At 44.3% G+C, this 13070-nt stretch overlaps 1 protein-coding gene across 1 annotated transcript; it reads left to right on the plus strand.

Annotated features, from left to right (window-relative positions):
* Window positions 1-1945: 1945 nt before the first annotated feature.
* LOC107318287 (solute carrier family 2, facilitated glucose transporter member 3) lies at window positions 1946-12162 on the plus strand. Its single transcript, XM_015871938.1, has 10 exons — window positions 1946-2080; window positions 4352-4447; window positions 5865-6025; window positions 6255-6495; window positions 6644-6806; window positions 7422-7609; window positions 7984-8088; window positions 8520-8621; window positions 8876-9073; window positions 9523-12162. Exons 1-10 carry the CDS (start codon window positions 2069-2071, stop codon window positions 9751-9753), a joined length of 1497 nt encoding a protein of 498 aa, XP_015727424.1. The 5' UTR covers window positions 1946-2068; the 3' UTR covers window positions 9754-12162.
* The last annotated feature ends 908 nt before the right edge of the window (window positions 12163-13070 follow it).

Below are 13070 nucleotides of genomic sequence, written 5' to 3' on the forward strand. Positions count from 1 at the left end.
ATGTACGCTCCCCAAATGGAGTGTTCATCACCTAGGAAAAGAGTTAGAAATGCAATTTAATGGCATGTTATGTCCTCCCCTATGAGGACAGGCTGAGGGAGTTGGGTTTGTTCAGCCTGGAGAAGAGAAGGTTGCGGGGTGACCTCATTGCAGCCTTTCAGTACCTGAAGGGAACTTACTCCCAGGAGGGGAGTAAACTCTTCGAAAGGGCTGATAATAGCAGGACTAGGGGAAATGGTTTTAAGTTGAAGGAGGGAAGATTTAGGTTGGATGTTAGGGGAAAGTTCTTTACTAGAAGGGTGGTTAGGCCCTGGAACAGGCTGCCCAGTGAGGTTGTGGATGCCCCGTCCTTGGAGGTGTTCAAGACCAGGTTGGACAGGGCCCTGGGCAACCTGATCTAGTAAATGTGTATGTTTGGTGGCCCTGCTAGGCAGGGGGGTTGGAACTACATGATCCTCGAGGTCCCTTCCAACCCGGGTAATTCTGTGATTCTGTGATTCTGTGATTCTGTGACAGACTGTGCTGGTGAGGTGGAGAGAAAGGCACTGGTCAGCCAGAGGTTTAGATGGGACAAGACCTTATTTTCCCCTTATTTTCCCCTTATTTTCCCACTTTCCCACACTTGTTCCTCCCTAAATGACCAAGATTATTCCCTTCTTCCACTTCTGATTCTTTGCCTAATTGTAAGTCGTGCGGAACGTGCGTCCCCATCCCGACCTGAAAGGAGCTCCGACATGGCTCAGGGCGTTGGGCTTCACACCTGGACAATGGGGCAGCCCCGGGAGGGGCCCAGCCAGGTGATATTTCCTCTGAGCCCTCAATTCCTTTCCCATCTGCCATTTTGCCCCTCTGGGCATGTGGAGATGCGACTTTGATGTGCTAATAGCTCCGGTGATGGGCCGAGGAGGATCCGGGCAGGGCTTTATTGTGTCTTATCCCCTCTCGTCATTGTCTCTCCGTGCTCCTCTGCGGGAGTGCAGATGAGCTTTTATCATGTAACCTAAGCAAGAGGAATTTGCAGGCTTCCTTTTACACAACAGCGCTTTTTTTGTTGTTGTTTTTTTCCTCCCCTCCTGGTGGCGTCATTATTTTAACACCACAAAAAGGCCCGTGAAATGATGAGCGCACCCCGCATAATTTTCGTTGCCATTGCAAGGCAATGACATTATGACAATTTCCTCTGACTGTAACCTCACAGCCCTTCCCCACGTCTGGGCTGTTACCATTCTCAGAGCGCCCGAAAGCTGATGAATTCAGTGCAGATGCGTGTTGTTTGAGAACACACACACACACACATATATATACAGATATATATAGTCTGGAATTAAAAGTACAGCTCTTCATTGCTCTCCTGGTAGAGACGTGGCAGTTTCCATTTATTTATTTATTTATTTAACCTATAGGATGGGCTGCAAATGAATTTATAACATAGGAGCCAGTTCGATTGGTGAGAGTGCTAATATGGGACTAAGAGCAGCTGCAAAGACACACCCCAGGCTTTATCCCCATGGCTTATTTATTTATTTATTTATTTAATATATATCTATGAGCAAAACAAATGACAAAGCAAAAAAAACCCCCACCCAAACATCCAGAAATCTCCACAAAATACGACCGAACCGGCACCCTACGTCGCTTCTGCTTTGCTCTCGTGTTCGTTCCCGTGCCCGAGCGTTTCTAACTCTAGCTCCAAAAACAACCTTCTCCACGCAAATCCAGCGGTGCGTGATACCATCAGCTGATGCTTTGCGCAGCGTCAGACCCGCAGGAGCCGCCCCGCACCCTCACTCTTCCCTCAGCCAAATCCCATCCTGCACATCCCCCAAAACTCTTGGACGTGGGGTGAACCGAGGGCTCGCATCCCCCACACCTCGGCCACTCCCCCCCCCCCGGCTCCTCCTCCGTCCCCCACCCAGAGCAGCTCATAAAAAGGCGGATGCCCGGGGGGGCTGGGTTCGCTGTTACGTAGACGGTGTAGCGGTGCGTGTTCGTGGGCGGGGTGCGGGTTGGGCTCTGTTGGCTGCGTGCGGGTGCCGGAGCCGTTCACCGGAGCCGTTGGCAGGAGGCGATGGCTGACAAGGTGAGGGATGCGGCCGGAGCTGATGCAGAGCTGGGGCCGCTGCCTGAGTGTGCCGGGAGGGTCGTTTTCATGGGGTGCTGGGCTCTCTCTCGTCTGTAGTGTGGGGAATATGGTCGCGGTTCATTGCCGTAGCGTTAACCTCCGCTGTCGGCTTATGGCGAGGGGAGATGCGGTGGCGGGGCTGGCTCTTGTCTATCATGGAAGGACGGGGAGCTTATCGGGGAAGGTTTGATGCAGGCCATGCCGTTGAGCTGTTTTGGTGCGTGTGATGCCATTAGTGCTTAATTAGCTTCGATCACGGCGTGCCTTTTGTTGGCTGGGTGGTGGTCATTGCCCCGGAGTTAACGGCAGCGGGTCCGTGATGCTAAAATGAGAGCTGTTCAAACAGGCGTTTCGTCGGCGGCGCTGCGGCTTATGTTAAAACGATCACTCTGTTTCTGGAGGGAAATAGAGACGAGCCCTTTCCCTTTTCTACTGTAGAGAACGGGGGGAGAGCCTTTATCGATTCTCGGCCTGTGCACTGTTGGGTTTTATAGTGCGTCTGGGCTCATCCAGGGAGCGGAGCCGCTGCCCTGGAGCAGGACGCCGAGGTGTTTCTACTCTTGGTGCTCGCCCCTGTGTTAACGGGCGATGGGGGGAGTGTGGTAGAGCTGAGACACAAGGAGAGAACGAGCTGACCAAAAGCCTCGCGGAGAGCGGCAGACGCTTCTCGAGCTGGCCTTAAACGTTACGCTACGTGCTGAGGTCGCTGCCAGTAAAGCGGTTGCTAGCTCGATGCTGCTGCTGGGTCCTCATGCTGCTGGTGGGCAGAGAGGAGGAGTGTTTGAGCATCTAAGCACTGTATAGGCCTCAACCTTGGGCTTTTACATGGGGTGGGTGCTGTGGTGTTATTTCTGAGCGTCTCCATTTTGAGAAGTGTTGTGCTAGCGGTTAACAAATGGTCAGTACGTAAACTGTGGGCTCACACTGGAGTGGCTGGTTCAGGCCGTGTGATATCTTAGGCGGTGTGAGACTGGATGGGAGTTGGATAACTGGCATTAGTCAGGAAAATGGAGTATGAGAGGTGGTGAGAACGAATTAACCTTGTTATTACTTGCTTCTGTATGGACCACGTAGGCAAGATCACAAAGCAAGTGTCCTATAATTCCTGCTGCATCCAAAGGAAAAGGGTCAGCTATGACTACTACAAGCAGGGGCCCTGAGGGGAAGGAAGGATGCTTTTGTGTCACATACTGTGTTGGAAGTGTGGATAGCTGAACTTTGCTGCTATACCTGCTAAGGGGGATAAGTCCTGGAGTCTTGAAAGGGCTTAATATGTCTTAATTGTGACATCGAGGTGCTTTGGAAGGTCGGTTCTGTGCCAGAATTTCTTGTACCAAAAAGGGAATGGTTGCATGATGGCAGATAGAAGGCCTGCCTTGTTTGGAGTATGTTCAGCTGTGAATCTTAGCATGAGAATCATCTGCTCCATGCAGGAATATATGAATATATCCCTTTTCTCCAGCATTAACCTTATCAGGAAGAGACCTTAACACAAGACATTTAAAAGATGTAGCTGAGGGAAATGGTGCATTAATTTACTTTCTTCTTATTGAGGCCTAACTGGTAGCTTTGTGGGGCTGTACTGGCCAGAAGCACTTGCATTCCTGAAAGTCTGGTACAGGTAGCATGAAAACTGACAGCCTACTGGAGCCAATTGGAAAATGAGAGCCTGGAGGAGCTGTGGCAGCAGGCCCCATGGAGTACTTCATCCTCCCCTGTCAGCCTTAGGAGAATAATTGGAAGGCCTTGTTGTACTTTGAAAGCTTTTAATTGCTCCTGCAGCAGAAAGGAGTTGTTTTCGCCCTCCTACCTCCTTGTCTGCAAAGCTTAAGCCAGCTGTCTCCTCCCCACCCCCCAAAACAAAACAAAACCCTGGGAAATAGCAGATGCTTTTCTCTGACAGTTAAGTCTATCAGTCCCAAGGACTTCTGCAGGTTAGAGCTGCTTCCTCTACAGTGTTGAGTAGTTATTAAGTTAAAAATATATATATGAAAGATTCACATGTACTTATATTCCAGGAGCTGTGCTTTGCTTTGAATATTTGCTATTGGCTCAGTGGCAGGAAAAATAAATGAGGAATGCTGGCAGCACAGCCTTTTCTGTGAGGGAGGCTCTTGGTTGCAGTTGGCCCAGTTGTCTTCTATTTATGCTGAAGAGAAACTTATGTAGAAAGCGTGAACTCCCAATTAACTAAATAATTGCATTTTCTTTTTTTTTTTTTTTATTCAGCAACTTACTGCTCCGCTAATCTATGCTGTTTCTGTTGCTGCCATTGGATCTCTTCAGTTTGGGTACAACACCGGTGTCATTAATGCTCCAGAGAAGGTGAGAGTTGGGGAATGAGCTGGGGAGGAAAATGTATAAATGTGTTGGGGAAGAAAAGAGCATAAAGGACAGGAGCTGTCAGGCAAATAGTTTTGGTTGTGGTGGTTGAATTAAAGGAAAGAAGGCATTCAAAGGACAGGAAAGTTAATGGGGAAGAGAGATCACAGTGAATGATCAAAATTCACTGAAAATTCAGCTGAACGAAAGGGGTCAACTGCATCAGGGATTGTCATTTTGTTTCTTAGTAAGCCTTATCTTCCCCCTGCCCCTTTAGGGCACGAGAGGAGAGGAAACACAATTCAGTTATCATGTTTTAATTTCTGCTATGTGCTATTCTGCTGCTAACTTACAAATTGAGTAAGGCTTCTGGCCTGTTGCACCAGGTCATGAGATGAAGAAGGATATTCTGAGTCAGAATGAACCAGCTGGGGCAGACAAGACGTGTAGAGAGTAGTGTACAGAGATAAGCTGAGGGGGTTGGTAGGGATTACAGTTGCTTTAGTTTCTCTCAGGGCCCTATATTTCTCACTTGCTCATTTGTGGGTTTTTTTTCTGTTAAGTGTCAATTCATAGTCTGTTTAAAAAAAAAAAAAACTTATGCGTAAACCATCAGAAAAAAAGAAGAGATGAAGAAAATGAGAAATGCAGTTTTCTTGTAACTAAGATGGTTTTTTCTCTCAGGAATTGAGTCACCAATACCACATCCTCCCCACCTCCAGGAATAGATGTCACATCATATGCTGGGGGGAAGGGGGGGGGTTAGGGTCCTTTCTAGCTCATGTCCTGCTGCCATCTGCTGGGGGCTGCCATTCTGAGGCCACATCCCTTTCAGTTCTTGCAGTGCTTTGCTCATTATCAAAGAGGATACCTCAGATTGAAACACAGCCCTATTATGTGCCATCTCATCTTGTCCTAAGGAACAGTGAAGGATTGTTTTGCATAATGCTTCTGCTTTCAGGCTTAACTTGGAATTTCATGCGTCTCTTGAGCTGTTTTCATTGCAAAGAGCCCTTCTCTGTTGCTAGATTTCTAATGTTACTAGAACTGTTCTTGTCCATTCTCTGGTTGTCTTTCTTATTCTATTGCATGCCTGTCTCATGCCTGAAACACCAGCAGTAACTGATGATCTGAAAACATTCAGAAGATAAGCCCACTTTGCTTAATTATCACAGCTCTATGCAAAGCATTCCATTTCTTGTCGTTCTACTACCAGTCTCTGAACTTCTCAAAGAAATTTTTCTTCCTTTTTCATTACCTTGATCATTCCCTTGTATAACTTGGCTGCTTTCTGCTGAATTTTTAATGCCTATTTTTGCTGCACAACTCCTTGAAAATAGGAAGACCATCCAATTTTTTTTTCCCAAATTCCTTCCCATAGGATTGGAAACCTTTCTCACCTACGTGGTTTCTCTTGCAGATCATCCGGGGCTTCTACAACAGGACTTTATCTCAGCGGAGTGGGGAGCCCACCTCCCCAGAGCTTCTTACCTCACTATGGTCCCTTTCTGTGGCAATCTTCTCGGTAGGAGGTATGATTGGCTCCTTCTCAGTCGGCCTTTTCGTCAATCGATTTGGCAGGTAAGTTGGGAAGACAAATACAAGTTATTAGTGAATCTGTGCTCTGCAGTGGAATATTGGGAGGAAGAGAGCAGAGATGAGAAAACTGTTGCAGGCCAAGGCAGAAGCTGAACAGTAAATATTGTTCTCTCCATGCTCCCAGTATGAATCATGGGTAGCTTTCTTTCTCCACATGGTTTTCTTGCTCTATTAACAGTTAAAGCTCAGCCCTGCTATTTCTGTCTTGCAGAAGGAACTCCATGCTGCTGGTGAACGTCTTGGCTTTTATTGGGGGTGCTCTCATGGCCTTATCCAAGTATTCAAAGTCAGTGGAGATGCTGATAATTGGGCGCTTCGTTATTGGCCTTTTCTGTGGTCTGTGCACTGGCTTTGTTCCCATGTACATCAGTGAAGTCTCACCCACTGGCCTTCGTGGAGCATTTGGAACACTCAACCAGCTGGGCATAGTTATAGGCATCCTGGTGGCCCAGGTAGGCTTGACAAACTTCTTGGACGAGAAGGGTATGTGAGAGAAGGCTTTGTGGGCTTGAGATCTTGTGATCTGCCTTTGTCATCAGGAGTGTTATCTTGTCCTCTCATACTCTTATTTAACAACTTTCTCTCAAATTTTTGGTGTAGATTTTTGGCCTCAAGGAGATATTGGGGACTGAAGCACTTTGGCCACTGCTGTTGGGGTTAACAATTGTCCCAGCAGTTATGCAGTGTGTGGCTCTTCTTTTCTGCCCTGAGAGCCCCCGTTTCCTGTTGATCAACAAGATGGAGGAAGAGAAGGCACAAACAGGTAAGAACTTGTCTCTGAAGGGACAGGACTGTATTATGAATCTGCTGAGTTTGAGTGGAAGGTTGTGGTTGTCTTTAGAATCTGTGGCAGACAAGGATGTGATTCCCAGAAGGTACTAAACTTTCCCTCCCATCTTTTAAATTGTACCGGTGTCAGGAGTTGACAAACACATAACCCCAATGAACTCCTGGTGGGATTAAGAAGTTAGGAATGGCACCTGGCTTGGTGGGATGTGGCTGCTGTGAATGTCAGCTCCACCTGAAGCAGATTCAACAATGAATTAGGAGGGATCTACCCCCTACCACAGAGACCTGGAATTGTCTCTGGAAAGTGCATGAACAGAATGAGAGGTCAAATGCAAGTTTGGAGCACAAATAATGCGTCTAGTGTAGATCTTGGTGATCCTTGGTGATCACAGCTCCCTGAACTGTGAGTTAAAAAGATGAGCAAAAGCTGCATGTAGCAGCTCTGTCTGTGTAACAGAGCAGGCCCAAATACTGACTTGTGTATGGTTCTGTCTTCCCATTATGCTTTCACTCAAATAGCAGAATGGGCTGGGGGAACTTAGTGGTTGTGGGAATGTTCCATTTTATGGTTTTGGTTTCTTTTCTACAGTTCTCCAGAAGCTCCGTGGTACACAAGACGTATCTCAAGACATCTTGGAGATGAAAGAAGAGAGTGCTAAAATGTCTCAGGAGAAGAAAGTAACTATACCAGAGCTCTTCCGCTCCCCAAACTATCGTCAAGCCATTATGATTTCCATCACACTACAGCTCTCTCAGCAGCTCTCAGGCATCAATGCTGTGAGTCACCTTTGTCACGTCTATTGGGCTTCTGGGTATATCTGTGCTTCAAGGTAGTTACTTACTATTGTTGAGAAAACTAGTTTTTTAAAGACATCTTTTTGTCTGGAAAGCATTTGTGATAGTGTAGAGGTTATAAAGATGGAAGATGGCAATCATTTTAGCCTTTACTTCTCCTGTATATACCCTGGCAGGACACTAGAGAGATGCATCAAGCGAATGGGAACATGACTGGAATTGTGCTGTTTTATACTGTTAATAGCTTTTATACTGCTGAGTTCTTGTTGGGATTGTGCCATTAAGTAAGGAATGAGGAATATTCTTTCAGATACTAAAATTGCAATGGTGTCCAACTTTTTTGCTTCTCTTCCTAGGTATTCTATTATTCTACAGGGATTTTTGAAAGAGCTGGCATCAAAGAGCCTGTATATGCCACCATTGGAGCTGGTGCGGTAAACACAGTCTTCACTGTTGTGTCAGTAAGTACAACAGGGTCTTCTTGTGAGGAAAAGTGGCTTGTCTGCATGGGATCTTTTGAGAGATGTGTCTGAAGACAGGTAGTTGTGCTATTGTATAGCAGTGCTTAACTATTGGCCTATAAGAGCAAAGAAAAGAATGTGTTAAAAGTATTGTGGGAGAGGAGAACATATATTTATGAGGGAAAAAATGAAGTAAAGAATGAAAATAAGAGTGTTAGTGGAGGTAGAAGATGAGGGAAGGCAATAAGAAGAGAAATACTTGTACCTGAGCAACCTGATGACTGGGCATTGAGGACTACAGGAAAATGCAAAAGAAGTGTAGTGCATGCTGTCTGAGGGACAAAAAAATAAAAGAAAAAAAAAGAAAAAGAGGAGGAAATCTGCTTTTGCTGCTTAAGTCACTGATTTTCTTTTTTTCCCCATGTTTTCAGCTGTTCCTGGTAGAGCGTGCAGGGCGCAGGACCCTCCACTTAGTTGGTTTGGGTGGCATGGCTGTGTGTGCTGCTATTATGACTGTTGCTTTGGCTCTGAAGGTGAGTAATTGGCTGTTTTATCCAGGTTGACTCTAGTAGGGGATCTGTAAGACTAGCAGAGGGCAGAATTTCAGAGCAAGGCATTTATAGTTGGGGCAAGGGCTGATCATGAGCTGTGGCTAGAAGTACAGTTTCCTTATGGCAGGAGCTGTGCCATAGCTTTCATAGTACCACTAAGAGAACTGACAATGAACATTGTGCTGTGCCACGTTTGCTTCTCTGGTTGCAGTTAATCATATCTTATTTCCTTGCAGGAACAATGGATCAGATACATCAGCATTGTTGCCACTTTTGGCTTTGTGGCCCTTTTTGAGATTGGCCCTGGACCCATCCCTTGGTTCATTGTGGCAGAACTTTTCAGTCAAGGTCCTCGGCCTGCAGCCATGGCGGTGGCTGGTTGTTCTAACTGGACTTCTAATTTCTTAGTAGGAATGCTCTTCCCATATGCTGAGGTAAGGACTCTGCAGAACACTTCAGGAGAGCTGCAGCATTGTCAAGGGGGTCCAGAATGGCTGTGGAACTTTTGTTTTTAAACAGCCTGATCTCTTCAAATTTTGGCTCTGCTTTGGAAAGATGGCTGAACCCTTACTAAGGGTTCCTGGTTCTGAATTCTGATTGTAATTGAAGGTTAAGAGTGTGTGTAGCTAGTCTTGCATTCTGCTTTGTTATTTCTTGTAGAGCCATTTTAATATGTTTGAATTTTCCATTTAAAAGCCTCAGTTTTGGTCAGTCAGAATCAGTATTATTTAATTTCAGAAGTCCACACAGATGTGATATCTTAAACTATCTGTGTTGAGGACAAGTCACTGAGGATATTGTTGGAGAAGGAAATTGCTTTGCTTTTATTTTTATTTTTTCAAATTAAAACCTCCCTATTTTTTTTTTTTTATTCTCCCTGCAGAAATTATGTGGCCCCTATGTCTTCCTTATTTTCCTTGCTTTCCTGGTCATCTTCTTCGTCTTCACATACTTCAAAGTGCCAGAGACCAAGGGCAGAACATTTGAAGACATCTCCAGGGGCTTTGAAGAACAAGTAGAAAGACAATCTCCACCCTCACCGCCTACAGAGAATACAGAGAAGAACCCCATGGTGGAGATGAACAACATAGAACCTGAAAAAGAAGCTGCCTAAGACTCACAACACACTCTTTCTTTGACTCTTCTATATTCACAGAGTCATTAAAGGAATGAGCAAAGAAATGATGAGAACTGTAACAATTTCTTTCTCTAACAGCTGCTATTTTCTTCTCTGTACCTACATACTCCCTGTTCCCCCTGTTCTGCCAGGCTTACCAGTGTTAAGCAAATCTGATATGGGTGATCTCATTTTCCAATACTGGAAGGTACTTGGCACTCTAGCAAAAACCTTATTCTTTGCCATAAACACCAGGTGAACGCGTCGATAATATTGTTACTTTGCTCACCTGTAGTTGCTATTTGGAATTAACATCCTTATTTATGCAGTGACCATAATGTAATTTAAATTCTATTTTTGTAGCGAGTTAAAGTTGCCCACCAAATAAGTCCCCTGCCCTTTGAGTCTATTCTGTGTGGGTGTGTGCACATGGATGTGCGGTGTTACACTGGAATTTAACAAGCCTACCAAAAAGTCAGCTCCTTTTTTCCTTTCCAGTGTGCACTTTCAGCCTCAGGAAAAGGGGGACCAAGTTGCATGCTTTTTTTTTTTTTCCTTGCTTTTATTTTTTTGTATAGACAAAGGGAACATACTTTTACTTAAGTTTATTTATTTGTATGTCACTTTGTAAATATTTATTTTTTAACTTGTGTACAAAAATGTACAGATAACAAAGTTGAAGATGTTTGACAAATAGTTATTCTAACAGAAGATGCCGTAGACTTGAGGTGCAATAAAACTGTAAACTAGAAGAAGGAATACTGTACCAGACAGGAAGCTGCGTGTTTTGGATGGTAGGACAGAGCCAATAGTGCACGTCACCTTTTAAAGTTAATTCTGCCTTCTGAATGAATTAATGCTGATGAGAAGCAGTATATTTGTCCACGGAAATTCCTATGCAATTTGGATATTTTTGGGTGGCAACTTTAAATATTGCTCTAAAGTATTATTTGGAAAGTGATATTGCAGCAAAGGGGTGTTATTACTTTATATTTTCAGCAGCAGTTTAGCATTGTTCAAGATGACTGAGAATATTGACTGCAAACCAGAAGGTGACTTACTCTTCTTTTTTGCCTTGGCTTTTTGGCCTCTTTGCTGTATTCTAGTAGGCCAGAAAGTTTGAAGCTTGCAGGTAGTTACTTGAGGTGCATGGAGCTAAAAGTTATTTTCCGGAGCTGTTTCACAATTACTTATAAATATTTGAGGCAAAATTCCACCATTTGTGTCTACAAAGGTCTTGCCATGACACATGTACGTGCATAGAGATACAGAATTAGAGACCAGAGCTGCTGGAATACACTAGTTTAGCAGCTTGAAACTCAGTCTGCTAGTTTGGTTGTAGGCCAAATGCTTTTGTCCCATGTCCTCCCTGGAAGAGGCAGTGCCTAGCATTGTTTGTGCAAATCTGTTGTATTACCTCTGTTAGACCTAACATGGCAGACACAGGGAGCATTATATAGTAGGTAATGCTCTCCCCTCTTTCTCATTGCTAGATGTGTATATACTCACGGTTATGGAGCTAATCAGTTCAGTTTAGGAAGGGGGAAGAAGAAGTATATGTGATATTTTGGGGACTGTTGCTTCCTGACTGTAGTGGTGAGTTTTGGCTGGTATAAGCTAGGAAAATTACTGGAGTGGGATGGGCAGACTCATCTTAGGCCTGCATTTTTTTTCCTTTTTATCATAGTCTAACTCAGGTCTACCTGCAGTCTTGCACCAGACATCTTATACAAGAAGCAGGTTTGCAGCAGCTTAGATAGGTAAATGGATAATGCCCCAAATAGGAGAAATGACAGCAGAATTGGAAATGGAATGCATAGCCCAAATTTTCTTCAACCTGTTATTTAACTGTTGTCAGGGAAGTCCCTTTAATTCTAGAGTTGTCTTTAGCGTTTCTTTTAACTAGTGATTTTTTTTCTTGTTTGTTTGTTTTCCAACCTTCCCTAATGAGAACGAGTTGGAGAGATCAGTAAAATTTGCCTCTGTGAAATACTTGCTGTGATGTTGTTTGAAGTACTTCCATCTTTGCACGATGTAGTCCGATTGCATCCAGATTTCCCCTGCTTTCCATCAGGCTTCTGTAACAGATATTTATTCTCAGAGGTATTGTAGGACTCCTCTCACTCCTGACTTTGATCTTTCTGCCCAGTTATACAGTTTGTGCCCTTCCTTTGCAGGGAGATGTCTTCAGTATGGACATCTGCTATTCCGTGGTATTTCCCCCACAGCTGTGTATTCCATACGTTGCTTTACAGGAGTGTGTTGGCTTGGATCAAAGCATACAGGTCTTTCTCATATGGTATCTTTTGTTACTCTGTAATGGCATTGTGGATATTTTTGATGGGTTTTTTAAGCTTATTGTGATTAGTTTCATGTTTTTAAAATAAAGATTACAGGTCTAATTAATACCTGCCATGGGTTTTATCAACGATATAATTCATAGGTGTCCAATGTTTTGGCTTGTCTGGGATCTACCGAGTGAGAGTTGTCTTGGATTATGTATAAAATACACAATACAGTTACTACATATAGGTAATAACTTACAATGTAAAGAACAGGAATACCATAAAACTAATGAAGTATTTGACCTTGTTTTTGTGAAGCTGATGCATCAGAGTGGTTCAGTGGCAGTGGTGGTGATCTTGGTGAGTTCTCAAGGTGATCATCAGAGGAAATTTTACTTCACCATTGAAAATTGTTGTTTCCTCCAATAATTGAAGGGAGTATATAAGCAGGAGGGAGAACAGTTGCTTACAGGGAGTGGATAGTGGTAGGACAAGGGATGATGTTCTTAAGCTGAGATGGGAAGGTTCAGTTAGATATATTAGGAAGAGGTTTTTCAGGCAGAGGGGGTGGTTGTTCTTGTTTATATTTTTCAGCCTAGGTCAAAGGCACGGCTCCAAGGTCTCCATTTTGAGAGAGACTAGATTCCCCTTCGATGGCATATGAGATGCTTACTGGAAAAATGGGGGTGTGTGCCTCTTACCTGGTTTATCTTTAACCTGCGACTGTCTTTACCATGTGGGATACCAGACAAGACATTTGTCTTCATACTATGCTGATGGAAGGAGGCAGTGTTCAGGGACATTAGACTTCCTTAGACAATGGAAAAATACTTGTTTCCTATAAAGTTTTGAATTCTCCACTCGTGCATCCTCTGACCTCATGGAGCTGCTAAGTGTTTCAAGGACAAACACATCCTTATGAATAAGATGCAAAAGAAAAACAGTGCTCAGATGTACACCAGAAGAACATCAGAACTGCATAGTAGCTATAGAAGTCGGATGGCTCTTCCATTTCCAGATGTTCCAAGT

This window comes from Coturnix japonica, chromosome 1 (genome assembly GCF_001577835.2).
Source record: "Coturnix japonica isolate 7356 chromosome 1, Coturnix japonica 2.1, whole genome shotgun sequence".
NCBI classification, from domain to species: domain Eukaryota; kingdom Metazoa; phylum Chordata; class Aves; order Galliformes; family Phasianidae; genus Coturnix; species Coturnix japonica.

Bases quoted from the DNA above. Each gene is read 5' to 3' on its own strand.
- LOC107318287 (XM_015871938.1), top strand. The intron at 6,807-7,421 runs GTAAGAACTTGT...TCTTTTCTACAG, and splicing joins GGAAGAGAAGGCACAAACAG to TTCTCCAGAAGCTCCGTGGT. The intron at 7,610-7,983 runs GTGAGTCACCTT...TTCTCTTCCTAG, and splicing joins AGCTCTCAGGCATCAATGCT to GTATTCTATTATTCTACAGG.